The sequence below is a fragment of the Mastigoproctus giganteus genome, chromosome 13 (genome assembly GCF_048544385.1).
Source record: "Mastigoproctus giganteus isolate SK-2022 chromosome 13, ASM4854438v1, whole genome shotgun sequence".
NCBI classification, from domain to species: domain Eukaryota; kingdom Metazoa; phylum Arthropoda; class Arachnida; order Uropygi; family Thelyphonidae; genus Mastigoproctus; species Mastigoproctus giganteus.
In genome coordinates, this window is record NC_143587.1 from 105,011,472 (window position 1) to 105,036,697 (window position 25,226).

General features: G+C 38.9%; 1 protein-coding gene across 1 annotated transcript in view; it reads right to left on the reverse strand.

Annotated features, from left to right (window-relative positions):
- The window catches only part of LOC150076327 (gamma-tubulin complex component 2-like), a 194,253-nt gene that overhangs the window by 24,227 nt on the left and 144,800 nt on the right, over nt 1-25,226 (reverse strand). Inside the window, exons 8-10 of the mRNA XM_090387323.1 lie at nt 24,611-24,705; nt 16,182-16,256; nt 1,247-1,328 (exon numbers count right to left, since the gene is read on the reverse strand). Coding sequence (XP_090243449.1) covers nt 1,247-1,328; nt 16,182-16,256; nt 24,611-24,705 — 252 coding nt within the window. The remainder of the gene's footprint in view (nt 1-1,246; nt 1,329-16,181; nt 16,257-24,610; nt 24,706-25,226) is intronic.

Below are 25,226 nucleotides of genomic sequence, written 5' to 3' on the forward strand. Positions count from 1 at the left end.
CTTGTTGCTTAATTATTGGACCTGATATTGGTATATTCGTTTCATGTGTCATTTGCACTCATTTTAGAACAGCTTTATCAACATCTTCGTATATACACAACTTAATTCGCTTCTTGTCTGCTCTTCCTTCAATTGCATTTAAAACTGATTCTCGATTTTTTAAAATCGTAGATAAGCTGCTTGCAGGTATGCCATATTTCTCCGCAACATCTTTTTTTCTTAAAACCCTGGTCAATATCATGAAGAATCTTTACTTTATCATTAATACTTAAACACTTTCTCTTTGACATTGTTTCCACAACTGTAAAAATTACTCTATTGCAGCTCTTGCCGATACACACACACACACCGCAAACTTCGCTGCACTGGCCATATAGTGAATTGTTAGTACCACCTACTCATTGACGTTCACTTGCCAATTCAACAGTATCACGTGACCTCTCCTATCAATCACTTTAAAGAAATATACGACTTTGTGAATTTCTTTTATTCTGCTTTCATTCATATATACACAAAAGAAAATTTATGGTTAATGTATGCTGTATGTTACTTTTCAGAAAAAAAAATACAAGAGCATATAGCGTATGTGATTGATGACAAATTGTTCTAAAAAGAATGAAATTAAAAAAAAAAAAAAATTCATGAAAACCATCTACTGGAAGTCCAGTTAGATGAGAACGGACATATCACATAATGATTGACAGGAAGGTCACATGATACGGTTGAGGTGAGAAGCGAATGTCACTCAGTAGGCGTTACTAAAATTTGACTATGGTAGCATTCTATGTATTGCCGCCACAGCATGCTAAAGGTTTACTGCAGCGAATTTTGTTTTCCCCTGAGCCAACATCAATTTACAAATCTACCCTATTTATTGTAAAGTTTATGACCACTTTTAAGGAACCCATTTGGTTTTATAACTAACAAAAATGAAACAAAGATCATCCTACGGGTGTCAATGGCCACAAGTATTCACTAAAAGGATGATTAATTCCAGATGCTAATGCGCAATTCGAAGGAAAGGGGCCGTATATTTGAGTTTAGCAGTAAATGCTTGAAAATCTTCAAAAATGTTTTTACTAATTTTTTTAAAAATTTGTTATAGAGAGACTAACACTTCACTATATAGGACTAATTTTACATGTAATTTCATTTCAAGGTGCAATGTTTTGCAATATAGAGAAATTTAGTTAAATAGAAATTCGTAATAGAGAAGTTCCACTGTATATATGTAAAAATGACTTACCAGCGGTGTCATCAATTATGAAGGTCTGCTCTCCATGAGGGTCATCTAAAGGATGTGGATGAATATAATCGCCTTCAATGCCCTACACCAAATGGAATCTTAGATTTAACTATCAAGAGTGAATGAAACAAAAAATTTATGAACAAATCTTAATCAGAACTTCAGTATGAGATGTGACTATAAAATAATGTAAAAATTTTATGACTATAAAATAATGTAAAAACTGAATTGTGTGTTGCTCATGGAAGTAGAGGAGGCAAACCACATAACCACATATTTTCACTTTCAGCAGTATATTCATGATCAGCTGGTCAGTCTTCTGCTAGTAGCTGCAGTAAAAAGAAGTAAATGTTTCTTGTAGATTTAAAAATGACTGACTGTTAATTATATAAAAAAAAATTTTATATCAAATTTTGGGTGAAAAATTATGAAAATGAAATAATAACAAGAGAAAGACATGTTATCCAGTCATGTGCAGGAACAGTGAAAATGTTGAAATGTCAAAATGGATTAATCAAATAGACATTTTACAGTGAGAATAACAGCTGAAGAGTTAAATTAGGATATAGAAAACTTGAACAAAAGGAAAGTTTCTGCAAAGACTGTACTTAAGTATTTTGAATGATGAATAGAAATAATGAAGACTGAAATTCTTTTTTTCTGAAATTCCTATTCATTAAAGAAAAACTGGAAAAATAACTCAATTTTTGAAGAAAATAGTAACTTGTAGTAAATCAGGTATTTTCAGTATGATTCAAAATAGTGTCCATATCTCTGCAAATGATGTGCACAAAAATCACAAGTGTCGATTTGATTTTTTTATATTAATTGAATTGTTCATGATGAATTTAGAACAGACTACTTATGTAGAAATGGACACATTTGAGATTTCTATGCAACAAAATGAGTGAACTGTGCTACAATAACTGCTATCTTTACTATGACAATTGTCTAGACTTGAACAATTTTTGTGAAATAGTGTTAGATAGAAAATAGTATTACATAGCTTGATCCATTTAATCTGGTTTTATGGCTGATTTAATTTTTTGGTGGATTTTGATTATTCAAAAATAAAATCTGCCATAAACATGAAGGTGTGTCACCAACAAGGATATTCAAATAAATGTGATGCAGGCTCAAGTAAATTCTAAAAGAGAAATTTTTAAAATTGTTATGATTAATGGTATTAATTGTATAAGTTCAGATATGTTTATTAAAAAAAAAAAAATCTCATAACTTCATAGTCACACCTTATAATGCATCATCAGTCACACAAATAAATACCTTCTTGATGTAAGAACAGAAGTGGCTGAGTTTATCTATAAAAAAGTAACAGTACATACTGGGTGATAATCCATGTGTACTGCCATTAATTTTGAGAATAGTAAAACACAAAAATAAAATACAGATCCAAAACTTTTAACAAATCACCCATACCAAAATGAATAAAAGAACCAAAACCTTTTAAGATCTCAGTTATTTGCACTGACAAGTCATCATCCTGACAAAAATTTTTTTCTAAAATCATTCTTCAAAAAGATGACCTGGGATCACCACTTCACAGAATGACAATCTAAAGGTGAAGAAACTGCTGCTTATAAGTATCTCTGAAACCTTTAAAGCACACATCAGAAGGAAACAAAACATCATATATCATGATTCTCTCCAAATGATCAACAATCGTGGAACAAATACTTAACTCTCTTCATGGACTAATGTTATTATGGGAGGTTGGTTGGTTGGTTGGTTGGTTCTTGGGTTTTATTGGCGCATTAGCAACTAATGCACCATAACCAGGTGATATATAAAAATTTTTGTTTCACTGACCTAATTACTTAGGTCACCATGTCAAAATACAAAATAACAAAGGTAAAAATGCAAAAAGATAAATCAATAAAGAAATAACAATAACAAGTAAATATTAAATACAAGTAAAAACCTTTATTGATTTATAAAAGCTAAAAAGAGTAGACACATGGTCATTGCCAGATAAAATCTGACTGAGTGTATACGGCTCAGTCAGATGATTAATAGCGGTAAAACGGATATTACTAAAATCTGGACAATCAATTAAAATGTGTCTGATAGTTAAAATTGTGCCACAGGACTCACTCATAGGAGGGTCATCAGCCCTCAGCAAAAACGAATGAGTCAAATGACTATGTCCTATGCGGGTCCGGGCAAGAACAACTTCCTCCTTACGATTCCTGCGCAGACTAGACTGCCACGGTTCAATTACAGGCTTTATATGATATAATTTATTCGCAGTCGGTCTATTCCACGAATCCTGCCATTGGGAGTGTATCTTCATGTGTATTACTTGCCTGTAGTCTGTATAGGGGACTGACAGGCGGCGATTATTACTGGGAATTGCTGATTTGGCTGCGGTGTCAGCCAAATCATTTCCCCTAATCCCAATGTGGCTGGGAATCCAGCAGAAGCGGATATCATATTCACGTTCATGGAGAAAGTGAATCTTCTGCTGAATACAAGAGACAGAACCGGATGAGGATTATATCTCACAGATATTAAAGCCTGTAACACACTGAGGGAGTCGGAATATAAAATGAACCGTCTGTATTGGCATTTACTAATTTGATCCAAGGCTAACTCTATAGTGTGCAGCTCTGCAGTAAATATGCTGCATTCAGAGGGAATCTGCTCTGATGTAGTGGTGTCTGTAAAGACAGCAGCAGATCCCACATATGATTCCGACTTCGAACCGTCTGTGTAAACTGGCGCGAAGTCAGATTTTTTTTTTTTTTTTTTTTTGATTTGGTAGTTGTTGGCACATCGGCTTCTGTGGCCATATTGCACCTCCCAAGGTTTTTGCAGTACTTTGATCCAAGCCCGAGGCAGGAATCGAACCCGCGACCTTTGGGTTGCCGGGCAGGTACTTTACCCACTCAGCTAGCCCGGTCGGCTACCCGCACGAAGTCAGAATGTTCAGCTCGGTATGCTGAATAAAGCTGCAGGTAGATATATGATGGAGTGTCCAACTTTCCCCAATTTCTAAGGGACAAGTCACATGCCAGGACATGAGCATGCCAGGGTGGAAGGGGTTGCTTCGGTGTCTACCTTGATATTAAGTTCTATGAGTAGCTCTTGGAGACGAATACCAAAAGGACGATTGGCAGTCTTACGGCATTGTACAAATTTTTCCATCGTGGCTCAAAAACGAATGGCCACGTAGGATGGTCTGGCAGGGATTTCAGTTTTAGAGCGTACTTTAGAGACAACTGCTTACGTCGAAGCGATAACGGTGGTTCGTTTGCTTCGACGTATAAACTCTGGACAGGGTCCAGCCATCGAAGGGCACTGTCTCTGGCTGAAGAATATACCTGGGACCCATAATCTAATTTGGATCGCACAAGTGCACGGTAAAGCCATAGAAGGGTGCATCGGTCTGCACCCCAAGATGTAGAGGACAGCGAGCGGAGAATATTAAGGCCTCTTGTGCACTTTGTGGAGTTGACGGATATGATCCAGAAAGGTCATTTTTTTATCGAATACGAGTCCCAAGAATTTTGTGTTCTCTGCTACTGAAATAGTATTTTGTCCGAGCCTTAATTCAGGTTCAAGATGAAGATTATGCTTAAGACAAAAGTGTACGCAAATGGTCTTTTCTGGCGAGAACCTGAAGCCATTAGCAAGTGCCCAGGAGTTTAGGCGATCAATGGCTTTCTGCAGTTGTCGTTCAATAACCCTCATGTTGCATGACTGACAAAATATGCTAAAGTCATCAACATAGAGGGCACTGTTTACAGTTGGAGGAAGTTGTTCTGTGATGGAATTTATTTTGATGGCGAAAAGCGTGACACTTAATACTGATCCTTGTGGTACTCCCTCATCTTGGCTAAAGGAACAAGAGAGTGAGGATCCCACATGAACTTGGAAAGATCGATTGGCTAAAAAGTTTTTAATAAAAATGGGGAGTTTCCCCCTAAGACCAAGGCTATGCAGATCTTTTAAGATGCCAAATCTCTAAGTTGTGTCATACGCTTTCTCCATGTCAAAGAACACTGACACCAAGTGTTCGCATTTTAGGAAAGCATCCCGGATGGATGTTTCCGGTCTAATAAGATGGTCCAAAGTGGACTGGTTCCTTCGGAAGCCGCACTGGATGTTGGAGAGAAGGTCATTTGATTCTAAGTACCATATTAAATGAGAATTAACCATTCTCTCCAGGATTTTGCACAGACAGCTAGTCAGAGCAATGGGACGATAATTTCTAGTGACATTTCCTGGCTTAGCAAAGGCAAGAACGATTGCCTTGCGCCAGGAATCCGGAAACTGCCCTTCAATAAAGATTCTGTTATATAGAAAGAGCAGATAATCCATAGATTTTGGTGAAAGATGTTTAATCATTTCATAATGGATTCCATCTGGTCCAACGGCACTTGCTTTGGAAAGAGTGAGGGTTATTTTCAGTTCCTTCATAGTGAATGCCCCGTTGTAGGGATGACGCTCTTAGACTTAAAATTAAGTGCCTGTTTTTCGAGTTTATGTTTCGGGACCAGGAACTCTAGGGAATACGAAGATGTTGCAGAGATGTTAGAGAATGTTTTCCCAAGAGAATTGGCTATTGCAGTTGGATCTGCAATAGTGCATCCATTATAATCTAGGATTGAAGAAGGGTGGGATGTATATTTTCCCTTCATTTTCCGGATTTTATCCCAGACTACCTTAGAGTTCGTAGACTGGTTAATAGATGATGTAAAATGGATCCACGATTCCTTTTGACTCTGACGGCGGATATAGCGTGCTTTGGCTCGTGTGCGTTTAAAGGCTATAAGGTTGGTTGTGGTAGGATATCGGCGGAATATCCCCCAAGCTTTATTTTGTGCCTTTTTTGCTGCTGTGCATTCAGTATTCCACCAAGGTTTTGGAAATGGCGGAAACCGGGTAGTTGTTTTCGGAATTGTAGCTGCAGCTGCATGGATAATGCTTTCTGTGATGTACGCCACTGTGTCATTGATAAGCTCCCGACTGACTGTACTGATGTTAAAGTCTACCAGGTGTTGAAAGGTGTTCCAGTCAGCCTGATCAATCTTCCATCGTGGTAAACTAAAAGGTGAGCATGGCGTCCTTTTAGTAGGCTGGTTATCACGGGAAAGTGATCACTTCCATAAGGACTCTCCTCTACCTCCCAAGTGACTGAAGGAAGGAGAGAGGGGGAGCATATAGAGAGGTCAATAGCAGAGAACGTACGGGTAGACATGTGGAAAAAGGTGTTAGTTCCCACATTTAGAAGGGATAGGTCATTGTCATTGAGTAAGACAGGAGTAAGACAGGAGTAGGCAGCTGCACAATGAGATCATCAAGGTCTCTCTGGGAGATATCAGTCCCAGGTGGCAAATAAACTGAGCAGACTGTTATTAAGAACCCTACCGTAAGGCGAACCGCTACCGCTTCTATGTTGGTGGTGAGCGCAACAGTTTGATATGGGGTATGGTTGCCCAGAATTATAGCAACACCCCCATTAGCAGGTCCATCCGCAGTTCTGTCCTTTCGAATGAAAGTAGTGTTACGAAGCGAAGGGTTTTCATTTGCCTTCAGGTATGTCTCTTGTAAGCAAAAGCAGACTGGCTCATGCTTTGGCAGAATGGCCTTGATGTCATCATTGTTTCGCCAGAATCCACGACAGTTCCACTGTAGAAATTTAGCCATTATTTTGGCTTGGTGGGTCCATCAGGCGGCTTCCGAGGTGCTGAGGGCTTACCTTTTTCATTTTTGGCTTTATCCTTCCTGGGGAAGTACGGACACTGACCAATGTCCATTTCCTCCTCAGCAAAGAGCTCCAAAACTGAATCTTCGGGTACCGAAGCATGCAATAAATGCGCTCAGGAGTGGAACGCCAGGGCTATCCAGACACCATACCCGCACCGCCACCAGCCTGAATCCTGTCCCTCGGACCATGAGGGTAGGGGCATGGCATTGACACGGTTGACCCTCGCAGGCGAGCCTACTAGCTGATTGATCCTAGCTGGGCCATCCAGGACTTCCCATCTTGTCGAAGCAGGGGCCAAAATGGTGTATTGAAGCTGGGCCCCTCAACCACCAGGATCCCCCTTTCCGAATTTCCACGGGTCGCAGCGAACAGCAAACAAGCCGGATTCCATTGATGCAAGCCTGGAACACAGGCTGTGGGCGTTGGATCCCAGTGATGCTAGTCTGGAAGTCCAGTAGCGTCACTGGGAGGTCCCCTCACCACGTACAGGTGCCCACATCGAGGGGTATTATGGGAGTCCACCAGGGTAATATGCTGGGCCCATCACTGTTTTTTTTTATATTTATTAATGATACTGATAAAAGTATATCAGGCTTAATGTCTAAGTTTGCAGATGATACAAAGGAGGTTGGCAGAATGGTAAATGACAGTATGCTACAAAAACAGGATTTAGGAAAGTTAGGCAGATGGGTTGAGAAATAGCAAATGCAAATTACTGCATACAGATAGCAGTAATCCCAGAGTAACATACCAACTGTGTGGTACTAATCTCAGGGTAATGGAAAAGAACCTGGGATAATTATTCAGTCAGATATTAAGTTCTCTGAGCAATGCAGAGAGGGTGCCAGGACAGCTCATGAGTTTTGTCAATGATACACAGGAATTTTGCTAGCAAGCAAAGATAAGGAGGTGATTATCCCATTGTACAAGTCAATGGTTAGGTAGTATCTTGAGTACTGCATACTGGTCTGGAGGCCACATTTTAGAAAGGATATAGATCTGCTGGAACTGGTGCTGAGAAGGACGAGATTGGAGAAGAGAACAAAAGGGTTGTCTTACCAAAAAAAGGCTTCAGTTCTGCAAATTGCAGCACCTGGAGACTAGACACCTGTGAGGAGATATGATTAGCATTAGCATTAGTAGAGGCATTTGATGCAAGAAAGCAAGCTTATGCAGCATCAGCCAAAAAAAAAAAAACCCACTTCCACTTCACCCCTCTGTTTGTTCAAAATACCTGTCCAGCTAAGCCTTAAACTTATTTAGGCTATCAACCTCCACCACAAGGGATGGCAGTCTGTTCCACCAACCAACCACCCGCTGGCTAAAGGCAAATTTCCGCACGTCTATCCTACATCTGTCTTTCCTCAATTTGAATTTATGCCCTCTCAGGTGATTTTTCTGAGCTAGAGGAAGAATCTCATCAGCATTGAGCATGCTTAAACCATTCAAGGCTTTATACACCTCTATCAGATCACCTCGCTGGTGCCTAGTCTCCAGACACTGTAATTTGCAAAACTTAAGCCTTTCTTCGTAAGAGCACCCCTTTGTTCCATTCACTAATCTTGTTGCCCTTCTCTGTACTCGTTCCAGCAGCTCTACATCCTTCTTGAAATGAGGCCTCCAGACCTGTATACAGTACTCTAGGTGTGGCCTGACCATTGCCTTATACAATGGAATAATCACCTCCTTATCCCTGCTGGAAAAATTCCTGTATATCATTGACAATACTCCATGAGCTACTCTTGCAGCCCGTCTGCACTGCTCAGAGAACTTCATATCTGCCTGCACAACCACCCCCAAGTCCCTTTCATTCTCTACCACTGTCAGTGTAGTACCTCTGGGGTTGCTGTTTCCCATGTGTAGTACTTTACATTTGTCAATGTTAAACTTCATTTGCCATCTCTCAGCCCATCTGCTCAACCTTTCCAGATCCTGTTGCAGCAGCATAGTGTCAGTAGTGTCCTTGACAACCATGCCAACCTTTGTATCATCTGCAAACTTGGACATTAAGCTTGATATACCATCATCAATATCATTTATAAATACAGAAAACAATAATGGACCCAACACTGAGCCCTGAGGGACTCCACTAATAACATTAGTCCACGACGAGCAGTGTCCATTGATTACCACTCTCTGTCTTCTCCCCCTCAACCACCCCTTTATCCATAGCAGCAATTTGCCTCCAATGTCACACTGCTCCAATTTGTGTAGCAGTCTTCCATGTGCAACAGTATCAAAAGCCTTTCTAAGATCCAAGTATATAATATCAAAGTTATTCCCTGCATCCAGTTCTTTTGTGACTGCATCATAGTATCCAATCAAGTTGGTCAGGCAAGACTTCCCCTTAACAAAACCATGCTGTGTCTGAGCTATAACTGAAGTCTTGTCTAAATGATCCTGCAGTGCTTCTTTAACCAGTGCCTCCATTAATTTTCCTGGAACAGAAGTTAAGCTCACAGGTCTATAATTACTTGTGTCAGCCTTTGATCCTCCTTTGTGAATTGGGGTCACATTTGCACATTTCCAGTCTATGGGTACCTCCCCTGAGTCCAAGGAAGCTCTCATAATTATGGCTAAGGGTTTGCTTACTTCCTTTGCTGCCTCCTTTAATATAACTGGATAGATCCCATCCACCCCGGGTGCCTTTCTTGTGTTTATCTTCAACAGTTTCTCCTCCACTTTACTCCCAGTTATTTCAAGATTCTGTAGCTTACTGCTAGAGTTGAATACACCTCTGGCATTCCCCTTGCTGAATAACTCCTCATGTGTGAATGTCGATGCAAAATATTCATTTAGTTTGTTAGCTACCTGAGCAGGATCATCAACAGTTGACCCATCAATATCAAGTGGACCAATCTGATACATCCCCTTCCTTCTAGAGTTTACATAAGTAAAGAACTCTTTGCTGTTTTTCTTTGCATCCCTTGCCAAGGATTTCTCGTAATCTGCCTTCGCCTGCCTAACCTCCTTTGTAACTTGGTTGCATATCAACTTGTATCTATCATAGGCTTCTGTGTCATGTGTTAATTTATATGTATCCCATGCATTTTTCTTCTCTGTCATATGCCTCATTAGTTCATCTGACATCCATTTTGGCCTAAACCTTGAACAATATTTCTTAGTTGGTATGTAAAGCCTAGTAGCTTCCAAGATAAGTTCTTTGAATGCTTCCCATTTTGAATTTGCTGTTGGTAACATCATCAGTTGGTCCCACTGTATAGAATTTAAATACTGTCTCAGTCCATCGTAGTCGCCTTTACGGAAGCAATAACCCTTCCCTTTACCCCTAATGGTAGTTACCTCTTTCAGTAAATCCCACTTCAGCACACTGTGATCACTGCCACCTAGTGGTTCATTTATCTGCAGATTCTTAATGCATGAAGAATCACTGCTGATAATCAAATCAAGAGTATTACTCCCTCTAGTTGCCTCCCGAACATGCTGATGTAGAAAACAATCATCCAATAAATCCACAAAAGCCCTGCTAGTGTGTGAGTAACCAGCCCCCAAATTCCAGTCAATATCTGGGAAATTAAAATCTCCCATTATAAGACTCTCTGATTTACTGGCCCACTCTATTTCCCTGTACAGTTCCTTATTATACTCATCAGAGTCATTAGGCCTATAGCACACTCCTACTCTCAATTTTGATCTCCCAATGCTTATGTCACACCAAACTGACTCAACACTGCACTGTCCAGCGATGTCGACTGGCTTCACTTCCTTGGTTTTTATGTGTTTCTTAACTAATAGCATAACCCCTCCCCCCTTCCTATCCTGTCTATCCTTTCTGTAGACGTTGTACTCCCCAAATTGCAGTTCTGCATCCCTTATATCTGTGTGACACCACGTCTCTGATATCCCAACAATATCTGCCTTTGATGTTTTGAGCAATACCTCAAATTCATCAAATTTATTTACTAAACTCCTAGCATTGGTGTACACGCAAGTATACCTGCACCTGTTTCTATTCTTAGCTACCCTAACACAACCCATGTGTTTACTTGTACCGCAATGGCTCCCAGCAGTCTCTGAAATACCATGCATCTTGTTTTTCAGGCTTCTGCTCATTCTAATAGAAGCAGTGCAAGAATCTCTTTCACCTCTGCCAGTGGCTACTGTCAATCTATTGGTCTTTGTCTCCCCCCAAGCTAGCAGTTTTCCGACCCACCTAACACTGCCTCGATAGCATCAGCAAATATTCTTGCACCCTTTCTATTTAAGTGTATCCCATCCCTGTAGAAGCAATCTCTCCTGTTAACAAGTACAGTCCAGGCTGAAAAAAATTCTACCCCTTGAGCCTTGCACAATCTTTCCAGGGCCGAATTGATCGACAAGGCTCTCGATGATTGAAGTGTTTAAGCCCTTGAATGGATAGAGTAAGCTCAATGCTGATGGTCTTTTCCTCTTGCTCAACTACACATATGAGGGGGCATAAATTCAAATTGAGGAAAGATGGTTGCAGGACAGATGTGTGGGAGTTTTCCCACACATCTGTCCTGCAACCATCCATTTGTACACACATCTTGTTCCTGACTTCAGGTGGTGTTGGTGACTCTTGGTCATCACTGTGCCTTTAGCCAACACGTGGTTGATTGTAGGAACAAGCTTCCATCTATTATTATTATTATTATTGCTTTTATATTATTTCTCCCTGATTGGGGAATTCCACTCCGTGACGGGTACTGCTACCAAGTACACAGGGTGGTTGTAATGTCTGGTGTTACTGTTGGTCGAGGAAATCTCTGACTATCCTACAGGTGTTCAGGATTGTGACTTTCTGGAGTTCCTTGCAGGTGTTCTCTGGGAGACCTATTGCTGCTAGGCTGCTATGTAGAGTCTTTGGCACCATACCGGTGGTTGACATGATGATCGGGATGGTCGATACTTCTTGCATATGCCACATATCTTTGACTTCATGTCTCCAGTTCGTGTACTTCCTAATTTTTTCCTCATGGGTTTTCTGGACATTGCTATTGTTGGGCACCACTATGTCAATCAGGTAGGTAGCCTTTTCCATCTTGTCCACAAGGGTTATGTCCGGTCTGTTGTGCGGGATGGTCTTATCCGTTATTATGGCGCAGTCACAGTACAGCTTGTGGGTTCGGGTCTCTAGTACTGCTTGGGGTTCGTACTTGTAGTATAGTACACTTTCTTTCGTCAACTGGTATTTCCTCGCTAGCTTCTGATGTATTATCCTGGCTACCTGGTCATGTCTATGAGTGTACTCAGTCTGGGTGATCATCTTGCGCCCTGCGGTGATGTGTTGGATCATTTCTGAGGCCAGGTGGCATCGACATGTGTCATCTGACATTCCGGGCTCCTTTGCGATGTATTTTCTATAGTTTCTGGTGTTGATTACCTGGTCTTGGATGGCCAGTATGAATCCTTCAGTCTCGGGGAACAGTGTCCCGCTTGTGAGCCATGCATTGGAAGCAATGTTATCGATGTGATCTTGAAAGAGGTCATTGTAGTGTCTGCCATGGAGTGTCTTCTTTGCCCATCTTTCTAACTTCGTTTCTTGTATCGTCTGGGCGGGAGGGGGTTCCTCGCTTAGGTTGAGTGGAGTATACCACTTATCTATCTTCCTTATGGCCTGGTGGAGTGGTACTGTGTTGTTCTCGAAGTAATCCTTCAGGTTAACTATCGGTGTTTTCTGTTGCTCTGTCAGGCCTATCAGGCCCCTTCCTCCCTCTTTCCGAGGTATTGTTAGTCTCTCCACTGCTGACTTCGGGTGGTGTTGGTGACTCTTGGTCATCATTGTTCTTGTCTTTCGCATGAATCTTCTAGATCGGTGTTAGTCCAATCTATGACCCCGAATGTGTATGTTAATACTGGAGCTACATAGGTGTTTATGGCTTTAACTGTGTTCCCTCCGTTCAATTTTGATTTCAACAGGCTTCTGAGTCTCTGATGATATTTTTCGGTCAGGCACTTCTTGATTTCCTTGTGTTCTAACTGCTCAGCCTGCATCATTCCTAGGTATTTGTAGGTCTCTCCTTCTGTCATAGCTTCGATCTTTACCAGTCAGCAGCTAGTAGTTTCGGCCAACTAATTTTCCCTGGTGCAGTGTGTGGGTCTTGCATTTGTCTAGACCAAATTCCATCCTGATGTCCTTGCTGAATTCTTCGGTGATCCGGAGTAGTTGCTGGAGTTGCTTCTCAGTTGCCGTGTAGAGCTTGATGTCATCCAAGTACATCAGGTGGGTAAGGGTGTACAGGTTCCTTCTTCCTTTTTTGAGGTTATATCCATACTTGCTGCCGTTGAGCATGGTGGATACCAGGTTGAGTGGTAGCCAGAACCATAGTGGGCTCAGAGCATCTCCCTGAAAGATTCCTCTTCTAATGGGGATTGGCCTGGCTGTGATGTTCTCGACCTTAATGGTGGTACTCCATTTCACCATTGTTGTTCCTAGGAAGTTTGTCACTATCGGATTGACTTTGTAGATCTTCAGGGTCTCTATTAGCCAGCTATGAGGTACAGAGTCAAAGGCCTTGTGGTAATCGATGTAGGCCATGTATAGGTTGCGGTGCTTCTTGAAGGTTTGCTCCATGACTGCAGCATCTATGGTTAATTGCTCCTTGCATCCTTTGCTCCTCCGCTTGCATCCTTTCTGCTGTTCGGCCATTATGTTCTGACTCTCTAAGGGTTCTAATATCTTCTTGGTTATGCAGCTGGTCAGGATCTTGTACATAATTGGGAGCCATGTGATTGGTCTGTATTTCGCCGGGTTTCTTGTATCTTCATCTTGAGGCTTCAGATATGTGACTCTTTCAGTGATTTTTTTTTTTTTTTTTGATTTGGTGGTTGTTGGCGCATCGGCTTCTGTGGCCATATTGCACCTCCCAAGGTTTTTGCAGTACTTTGATCCAAGCCCGAGGCGGGAATCGAACCCGCGACCTTTGGGTTGCCGGGCAGGTACTTTACCCACTCGGCTAGCCCGGTCGGCTCTCTTTCAGTGAGAAACTTTGGAATTGTCTCCGAGTGCCTTATCATTTGAGTGAACTGCTCTGCTAGGTGCTTGTGTGTGTGTAGGTGAGCTTCTTGTACCAGTAGTTGTGGATGTTATCAATTCCCGGGCAGTTGTGGGTGTTCCTAATCGACTGTTTTACTTCTTCTCGAATCTCCCACTCTCTCATCTCTTGTATGTCCTTCGTTTTCTTCTGTTCTATTTCTATCCAGGGTGCTCTGCTGTTATGTCTTACTTCACTGCTCCAGATATTTCCCCAGAACTCTTTGATCGTCTTCTTCTAGTGTCCAGCTTTCTCATCTTCACCCACTTTCCTGTAGAGGGCTCTTTGGTCTTCACTGAAGATTCAGTTGTTTATTTTCCTCTGGGAGCTCTCTGTTTATTGGTGTAGTCTCTTGCTGAGTGCGTGGCTGATTGTAGCTTCTTTGGTTGATTGTAAGAACAAGCTTCCGTCTATTATTATTATTAGCCTTATGGTGCAAGGAATCCTGAGGCTAATGCTGCACCAGGCAAAAAAAAAAAAAAAAAAAATTCTGAATTACCCTGAGAGAAAGAGAGAGAAGTAGAAGGGAATCACCAAGAAAGAGAAGAATGATGATATCTAGCTCAGAACCCTGGGTGTGTCATGCCCATACTCACCAGATGTGATCCCCTGGGGTTGTTGTGGAAGTGGGTAGTTTGAATAAATTCAAGGAATAATTAGACAATTTATTGAACAAACAAAAAAATAATAATAATAAACAAATAAAATTAAGAGCATATTTGCTGGTTCTGTAGCCTTGGCAAGGGAATCCCTGTATGCCATAAATCACTCCTCTTCTACTAAGCTCTGCCAGATTCTGCATTTTCAACCTCTGATTGATCTGAAGGAAAAAACAGCAGCACAAGGCATGCTAACAACATCTCTATTTGGCATGATGTTGTTGTTGTTGGGTTTTAGGTGCATTAGAATCCCTTGACATACTTTGGGTAACAGCTGGTTGTGCAATAAAGTACTTCCATCATATCAAGAAATTACCTTCAGCAGTTGGAACTTGAAATGGTATGGCCAAATGAGTCCTGGCACTATTTTTTTGGATTTTTTTTTTTTTTTTTTTTTTTGCTTTTCATTTCTCAAATTGATACCTGTTTTCTCAAACTCCTATTTTAAGGTGCCTTTTAGATACATGGACAAATGTACAGGCAGTTTATATGTATAATCTCATACTGAATGCAATCATTGCTATTAACTTATTAGTATACAAATAAAAAAAAGTGTTTCTTTTGCCTTTCTCAGAATTTCATTTTCATGCGTTTTTATGATTATGCACCCCCCCCTCCACCCAAAATGTAGTAGCTAACCTTTCAGAAACTGGTGTAAGAACATAAGGTTCTGCCATATCCCCCTTCTTTACAAGACTTAGCCCCATGTGATTTCTTCCTGTTTCCATGTCTGATGAAAGCTCTGAAGACAAGCGTTTCTGCATTCAACACAATGATGCTCACAGAGCCACAACAGAAGCATTTCACAGTCTTTCGAAAAATGGCTTGCACGAAGCATTGAATGCATGGTTACAATGGTGGCGAAAGTCTGTAAAATTCAAGGGAGAGTATTTTGAGAAGGAGAAATCCACAGAAGATTCAGATGATGACAATTAAGATAAGATATGTGGTCATTCTCTTTTCTGCCAAATATGGATAAAGAGGTGTTCAACAGGATAATTCCCATCCATATATAACTAACATTACCAGATTGCCTTTTCAAGACATGAATATTCATGAATGCCCATCGTCTGTGAGATCAACAGATTTGTCCTCATTTAAATCATGACTGGAGACAACTGAAAAGTATCTGACATCAAATTTGATACTCTACACTTTTTGAACCCTCAACTGAGAGCTCAATTTGAATAGGCCTGAAATGAAATCTAATACCTCTTTGATCAAATGCTCGCCAAAGTCACCGCTTGCATTCAAGCATGTGGGGGTCACCTGATATTAATTTTTAACAATGTAAACATTTTTCATTGGTTTCAAATAAAACTTATTGTAATCATTTTAAAATCTAATCATACATTGCTATAATCTATCTTAACATTTTACCAACTTTGGCCAAAATTGAATCACACTTTCATGGCATTTCAGTTTCCATTACCTTTAGTGTATAATGGCACGTTCACAACTGAAAGTGATTCTCAACGTTGGTAAATTGAAAAATAATTTCAAGGTATATATAGTTTAATATTACTTACTGCTAAACAAAACAGCAGATCTTCAATTAGTCTGTGCTCTTGTGTTACTACAGGAAGAGCTCCTATTGGTCCAGCCTAAAATAAAACTATTAAAAGCTTAGCAATTCAGAATTTTAAGAACTAAAAGACTGACCAATTTATCTAGGTAATTCAGTATAAAATCAAAACATATCAAACTTTCTGTACAATCATTATAGAACAACAGAGTAAAATAAAAACATCAGCTGAAAAATAGTGAACAAAAAATGCACATGCAAAATGCGCATTTTTTGGTAAATTAACATTTACTTGGCAAAGTCGGACTAGAACTTTTCAGGGAATCATGTTCATGACGCCCCGAATGTAGAGAATAATCTCCCCATATCCATTAAACTTTTTAGACCCCTAAATTTAACTCTAATGTCAAGCAACAGTACCGAAGAAAATAATCAGTCCAATATTATTAAGCAGTTTAGACCTTCAAAATTTAATTTTACATCAATCCATGTAATGATTTCCTTGCTGCCAGAGGTATGGTGTTTGAAGACAGACGTCTTGAGCGTTCAATGTTGAGACCGAGGGGTCTGAACGCTACGGTTCTGACAGTGGGGAAGATGTCCCACATGTTTTGTAAAATTGATATCATCTTCCCAAAGAATTATTAGCGCGTTGGACTAGGAGAGTTGGTTGGAAAAGAAACTTCCTATATCTAAAATAAAGGTAATCCCTGTTGTTTCATAATATAATAGAATATAGGAATTATCGAGCACTTAATAGCTCTCTATTATCAAATGTTAATTAATATACAGAGCATTTACTACTGACTAGCAGAAATGTTCAATTCAACGGATTTCAAATATTATAATCTGTTGAATTTAACAGGATGAATAAACATGTATTTCATCAAATAATAGTAACAGTGATACCACCATCAGCAGAATCAAAATCAAACCAATCTGATGAAATATAAACACAATTTCTAGCTAGTTACTATGAAATGTATAGGTAAATATAACTTGCAAAATTATACAAATTAAAATCAGATTTTACCTATCCATATTTTAACTCCAAGAGTGTTTGAAAAAAAAAAAAAGCAAAAAAATTTGAGCTTGTGGTAAGGTAACTAACACTCACTATTTGCAAAGGGGCACTAATAAGTGGCACTGCATTTTGCTAAGTGCTAGCAGCCTTGTACAAGATCCTCTTATTTTTGTTTTTAAAATTTATATATCTGTATTTTGGCTACTGAATGATTATCAAATTCATATGTTGTTTTTCAGTTGTGTACAGTTTTTAGGTACACAACTGTATATGTATATATACATATACAACTATATGTATATATATATATGCTAAGTACCTATTGTCTTCTCCATGTCTGTCTGACCATGTAACAACTCGACTCCCAGTGGATGGATTTTCGTGAAATTTTATATTTAGTTCTTTTAGGAAGATTTATCAAGCCTTTCTAAATTTCATTAAATTCAGACAAGTAGAAATCCAGCAATTATTTCTTTTTTCCATACAATCTGTATGTAAAAAAAGAAATTCATATATTAAATGTAGTTTTAATGCAGTATTGTTAGCTTTAAATAGTTCATGCAAGCTTCGTGTGTATTGTTATTAAGACTCATTAATGTGGTATCGCTTGCGAAGATACACATATAAACAGAGAGAGAGAGAGAGAAAGAGTGATAAATATTACATAATTATAATTACACTGAATAGCTAAGTTCAGAGAACTTAAAACTTAAGTTAATTTAGAACCCTTAATAAAAACAAGTCTTCTGTAAAGTTACAATCTTAAGTCATTAATTGATATAAGGTAATTAACAATTAACTACAGTCAGACCTACTACTCTTTAATGAACTTCCATATAGTGAATTTTTCTATTTAATGAATTTTTTTGATTTCCCCCTGGTCATTACATTGAAAATAGTTTCCATATAATAAAGAAAATTTCCATATAACAAACTGATTTTGAGACAGACACTTGGGTATGCATTGTTCGCAAATCTGGCCTCTAGGCAATAGAGCTGATTCTGTAGAAAGCAGGAATTAAGAGCTAAAAGGATTAAGAATCCCTTTAGATTTTAAGAGCCAAAACATTCCAATTTAGTGGTGCTCGTAATACCTATACAACCACCACCACCACCTTAAAAACAAGGTGGCAGTAATACAACCATGTTTACTATATTGAGAAGTTGTGCTATCTGTGTCTACAGCCTTTGGCAAAGATTAAGGCATATTCCCGACACGGATATTGGATCTGGTCAACCTGTTTTCAACTGTAACACCCTATTAGAGAGTTAGGAGAGAGTGATTTTCCTTTATCCCAGAAATTCATCTGTCATTTGGCGGAAATGAGTAATCCATACTCACTAAATTTCCCTGTCTGTTTACATGGTAGTCAAGTGGTCCCTAAATCAGGTTTGTTTCAGGTGCTGTGGAACTAACCTTATAATATCTAAGAGGAAATCCTTGAATGTAGTGGAAAAAGTGGAAGTGTTTAATAATGTAGATCGGGACGTATAAAAAAAAAAAAGAAAGAAAAGAAAAAACGCTTTAAAATTTGGTATCCCTGCCAGTAGTGTGTCAACCATTCTGAAAAACCATGTTTCAATTCTCAAACTGTTTGAGGAAATGGGACCCAGACGGCAGGTACGAAATTATGCCTGTATGAAGATTCAAGACCACAACATACCTATGTCAGGGCCATTAATAAAAGAAAAGGGTATTGTGTATGCATCTTTCCTGGGGCATAAAACATTCCAGACCAGTTCTGGTAGGCTGGACAAATTAAAAAAAAAAAAAAAAAAAAAAAGCGCCATGGCTTACTTGAAGAAGTCTGTACCTATTGGAAAGAAACAGTTTTGAAAACATTATGAAGGACTACAAGCCCAAAGACATATTCAACATTGATGAACAGGTCTATTTTTTAAATGTTTGCCAAACAAGACACTGATTTTTAAAGGTGATAAATGTTTAGGTGGTAAAAATAGTAAGTAGAGAATTAGTCTTGGTTGGTGCAAATATGGTTGGCAATGAAAAACTGAAGCTTTTGGTAATAGGCAAAAGTAAACAACTCCAATGCTTCAAAGGAGTAAAGTCGTTAGAGTTGGACTACAACTACAACAAAAAATCTTGAATGACAAGTTAAATTTTTGAACAGTGGATTTTAAAATAAATTTTGATAGAAAGAAAAATAAATTTTTAATATAAATTTTGATAGAAAGATGACAAAAGAAAACAAAAAAAATCACACTGATTGCTGAAAACTGCCCTGACTACTTTCATTCGGTAATGTCGAAACTTACAAGTGTGAAACTTGTTTCTTCCCCTGAATATCTCGTCTAAACTGCAGCCAATGAACCTGGACAGTATCAACAATTTGAAAATGCACTACCAAAGGCACATACTGAAAAAAATTATACCGAGAATAGAAACAAATAAACCTATAGATTCTGTTATAGATTTGTGGATGTGCATAACAGAGTTGGCGAAAGTGTGGAGTCAAGATGTGATGGAAACAACAATTAAGAATTATTTCGCAAAAGCAGGTTTTGCTTAAATGTCAATTAACAGTGATGAGAGGAATAAACTACTACTACATGATATTGAGCAATCTTGGGAAGATTGCTCAATCTTCCAAGATTAAGAGGTTGATCAGTCAAGAAATTGTTCATGAGGGCAACAAACATGAAATGTTGGCAGCATTTGAAACTTTTTGCATAAAGGCCTTCAGTGAAGAAAATGTGCCAGAAAATATATTTCAGCGTTTAAACAAATGTAAACATTTTTATTAATGATGTACAGTAAAATCCAGTGTACAATAAAAAATAACCAAATATTTTATGAAATACTTCTTAAAATTCAATATATTAAATTCTTAATATATTAATCCTAATATATTATGCGCATCATGTAAGTAGTCATTTCTTCATGTATGTATTAATAAATTAATTGTTTTAAAATGTTAGAAAATTTATTCATTCCCACTTATTTCTCATTTATTTCCCATCTTTTACTATATTTCTGAATGTTGAATTACAGTATTTTTCATTGTTGAAAAGGTCATATTTCTTTAAAACAAAATTTATCTGTAATGAATTTTTTCAAGCAAATGATCAATTTCATTATATAGAGGTCTAACTGCATATATAATTTAAGATAAATAACTATATTTACTTTTCACTTCTATTGATCATAGAAAAATGTTTAAAAAATCAATTAATTTAAGGGAAAAAAATCAAAATGTAACACACTGTGTGCATTAACTAATTTATCTATGCTTTCATATTGTTCTGCTACAAAATTCCATTTCTTCTTGACCATGACCATGCAAACATAAGACTTGCTCCCTTGGCAGTCACTGCTGTCTATAGCCTGATTCTTTTTTTTTTTTTTTTTTATGTGAACCCCAAACACGAGAGGTATTAGAACCTATAGTACTTAGTACCGTGCTTGGGTTGGAGGTTGAGAAGACGAAAGAAGATATTTGTTGACATTGGACTTGAACTTCTGTAGATTGTAATTTTCAGGAAATACGTATGAAGGAAGGTTGTTCCAGAAAACGGCAGTTGAATGAATAAATGAGGAAGATGAAAAGTTGGTTCTGTGGGTTTGAAGTTGGACAGTAAATGGATGTTGGCTGGTGGCGGCACGTGTTCGGACTGTTTTGAAAGAGAGAGCGGGAATTATAGAAGCCAATTCAGAAGAACAGTGCCCATGGAAATATCTGTAGAAGAGGCATGCAGCAGAAACAGTACGTCTATGAGAAAGCGAGTGGAGAGACTCTGTTAGAGATGAATCATTAATTAACCTAACTGCCCTCTTCTGAATGGAATCAAGAAGCCTGAGAGAGATTTTGGGGGCACCGCCCCAAATGTGGGAACAATATTCCATGGCAGGGCGGATTTGCGATTTATACAGAGTGAGCAGCTGTTTGGAAGAAAAGTAACGCCGAGAGCGAAAGAGAAAACCAAGTTTTTTAGATGCAGAGGAAGCAATATTTGTAATGTGCTTGTGCCAAGAGAGATTAGAAGTCAGGGTAATCCCCAAAAGAGATATATCCTTTTGCCTAGAAATTGGAGTGTCACTAAAGATAAGCATAGGAGCAGAAGAATCCTTTTTGCGAGATATAAGACAAGACTGAGTTTTAGAAGGGTTGAAATCAACTAAGTTGTCTTTGCCCCACTGGAGAATTACCTGAAGATCGGCATTTAAGGAATTGGTAGCAGATTTTCGAGAAGTTGAAGCAGATTGAGCAGGGCAAGGTTTCTCAAAATGGAAAGTTGAATGCAATGTGCTATCATCGGCAAAACTATGGATAGGATTTCCAGTCAATGGAAGAAGGTCATTGATATACAAGAGGAAAAGAGTGGGGGAAAGAACTGAACCTTGGGGGACACCGGCATTAGTGGAGAAGTTAGAAGACAGAGAGCCATCTACCATCACCCTCAGTGAGCGATCAGAGAGAAAACTGGATAACCAATTACTAAAAACAGTTGGCAAACCATAAGATGGAAGCTTGTTTAGAAGACCTTTATGCCAAACACGATCGAAAGCCTTTGAGATGTCAAGAGCAACTGCTTGTGTTTCACCGAACCTTTCCATTGAAGTAGTCCATAAATGGGTAACATAAGCCAGAATATCACCAGTGGATCGACACTGACGGAATCCATACTGGCGATCGTTGATCAGACGGAAGGTTTCTAGGTAGTTTAAGAGTTGGCGGTTAATTGATTTCTCCATTACTTTAGAAAGAGTAGAAGTAATTGCAATGGGACGATAATTGGATGGGAGGGATTTGTCACCCTTTTTAGGAACTGGCTGGATATGAGCAAATTTCCAAGCAGAAGGAAAAACACCTTTGGAATAAGAAAGTGAAAAAAGGCGGCAAAGAATAGGAGTAAGTTCAGGAGCACAGATTTTGAGAACAAGTGGAGAAATACCATCAGGACCTGGAGCTTTCTTAGCATCAAGATTCATCAAAATCCTTCTGATATCCTTTTGACGGAAGACCACAGGAGGCATTGAATGGACCGTGTTGGGAATGGTGGGAGGTGTTTTACCAAGTTCATTAATACATGAGCTGGAAGAAAAATGGGATGCTAGCAGGTCAGCTTTATCCTTGGCTGAAGTGACAACAGAACCATCTGGTTTGGACAGAGGTGGAAGCAGAGATGGGCAAAAGTTGCGGCCAATAGCTTTGGCAAGAGACCAGAATGCTCGGCTACCATTAGGGCAAGAAGCAAGTTTTCTACTCTTAGCCTGTTCAAACTCTAGTTTGGACTGATTAATAACTGCTTTACAATTGTTGCGAGCTTTGGTGTAGGCAGAAAATGAAACTGAAGAATTAGAAACAAGCCAATTACGATATGCAACATTCTTCTCTTGAACAGCCTTAGCACATTTATTGGAAAACCAAGGTTTAGATAAAGGACGAGATTTTAAAGTGGAGTGTGGGATAAGGGATTCCATTCCTGCAAGAATAATTTCACTGACACGATCTGAGCAAACGTTGACATCAGGAGTTTTGAAACAGTAATCCGACCAAGGAAAAGAAGAAAAGAAGTCTCGCAGGTCATCCCATTTTGCATTCTTGTAATGCCAAACAACACGAGGTTGGGAATAGCCATGAGATAAAGGTTCCATTGGAGAAGAGACAATCACCAAGTTGTGATCTGAAGTGCCTAAAGGACCTCTCACTTCGACCGTGTACTTAGAAGGGTTGTTTGTGAGAAAAAGATCAAGCGTATTGGCTGTATGATTAGGATTGTCCGGTATTCTTGTAGGTAAATGAACAATCTGTGCTAGGTCATTAGTAATTGCAAAAGCCTCAGCATCTCGACCTGCTGGGTCGGTGTGACTAGAAAACGGAAGCCAGCTGGAGTTGTGAACATTAAAATCACCAAGGAAAATTACCTCACTGTTAGGAAAGTTGGACTGGAGAAAGTCAAGTTGCAACGAGAGGAAGTCAAAGAGCTCCAAGTGATTAGTGGAGTTGGGAGAACGGTAGAGACAACAGATGAATTTGACACAATGAGGTAGAGAGATTTTAAGCCAGAGAAGATCAAAGAGAGGAGATTCCAAATTGCCAAGTCTCTGACAGGGAATATCAGAACGGACATATGCACAAGTACCACCTTTGAGGCGAAAGGAATCATACAGCGAATAATTTGGGCATCTGAGATGAACAGTAGTTGAATCAACCGCTAACTGAGATTCTGTCAGAAAAAGTACATGGGGTTTGGCAGACTGCAAGTGGAAATGGACATCGTTGAGATTAGAATTGAGACCACGTATATTTGTGAAATGAATTAGGAAATCCTTGGGAGGTTTAGATCTTTTCGCAGATAAGCTTGTTCTATTAGTTTGACAATTCATGGTGTATTCAATAGTAAGAAAAAGTGGGTGGGACATGCTGTATGAAGTAATGAAATTTTTGGATATGGCGTACATGTGGGAAGAATATACCCAGATCCTTGACATAACGTGGCCTCGACAATGCTCCCCGCATACACACTACTCGGACTCCCTCCAGTCACTATCTGGCAGAGTAGAGGTAGCAAGATTATACACTAGCTGATCCGGAAGCCTCCTAGAGAGTTACCAATAGGTTCGGTCCGGTGTACTAACTAGCGGCCGGCCTGCGAAAACCGTTTTAGAGCTGTACCCTCGAAATGTAAGGAATATTGGATCTCGCCACAACGTTCATCATAACCTCAAAAGTCATCAATCATACTGCATGATGGAAGAGATAGGGAAGGGTTGACCGGAACTTAGCTCTAGAGACTAAACATGGGTTCCACCACTTCAAGCCTCCAATATTGTGGATACTTTATATCAATGATTCACCCTATCATTGATATAAAGTATCCACACGTTATCGTGAGAACAGAACTGGTATAAGTTGAAAGAAACTGACTGAATTAAGGAACAGTACTAACCAACCAGATCCAATTTCTTTCCTATTGCGATTATTTATTTCCTATTGCGTATTCCTATTTATTTCCTATTACCTATTGCGAACTATTATTTCATGCTATAATCAGTAATCCCATCTGTAGCAAAGCATCATAACTGTGATCACTTGTCAACTACAGCACTTATCAGTCGACTACAGACTTTCAGACCATAAGTTGGAAAAATAAAATACTTTTTGAATTTGAAGTACTATTACTTTTTGAAATTCAATACGCTGTCTAATAATGCCTTTCTCTTCACCAAAAAAGTGATGTACAGCCATACATTGAACTTTATCAAACTCTATTCCAATTTTTCTAACAATAAAAATAAACTTCCCTTGATTCATTTTACTTAACACTTTCAGGGCCTTATATATCTCAATCAATGCAATCACACGCAAATTGTCATGATTATGAATATCAAATTGTGAAATTATTAAAACCTCTAACTAATTTTAATGAATATATAATACACAAACCTGTCCAGTGTCACCTCTGGGTTCTACGACAAAATCCCAAGAAAGATATGGATGTTCCTTCACCCACAGAGGAAACTGTGGAATACCAGCTGGTACTGAAAACAAATAATAAATATGGTTTATCTGGCATTGTAAAAAAATTATAAATACAAATAGAAAACTTTAAAATAAATATACAATTCATAGTAAACTTTTGTTCTACATATTCATATGAACATATTCTTAGACTGCCTTCCACTGAAAACAGTTCGTACATACAATATATGGCAATTCAGAATATAAGAAATAAAGCTTTAAATTTGGCTAAAAGTAGTAATCTAGCCATACTTAGGCTGCATAACTTAAGGTTTAGAGTTTACTGCTCATTCTGAAAAGCCATTATCTATATCTTTGGCATCTCTTACTAGCACTAGGTTGTTAGAAGCTGCACATGGGATGCCTGGCTTCTCATTGATAAAATTACAATAGATACAAAAATAGTTGTTTGGAGAGGTGGCACTGCACACTAATACGTAAATATTATACTTCTCTTTGAAAGAGAAATATTACTTAGTATTAACCTATGATACAAGAAAGTTCTAGGCTTTTGCTACACCAGCCAAAAAAATAAAACAAA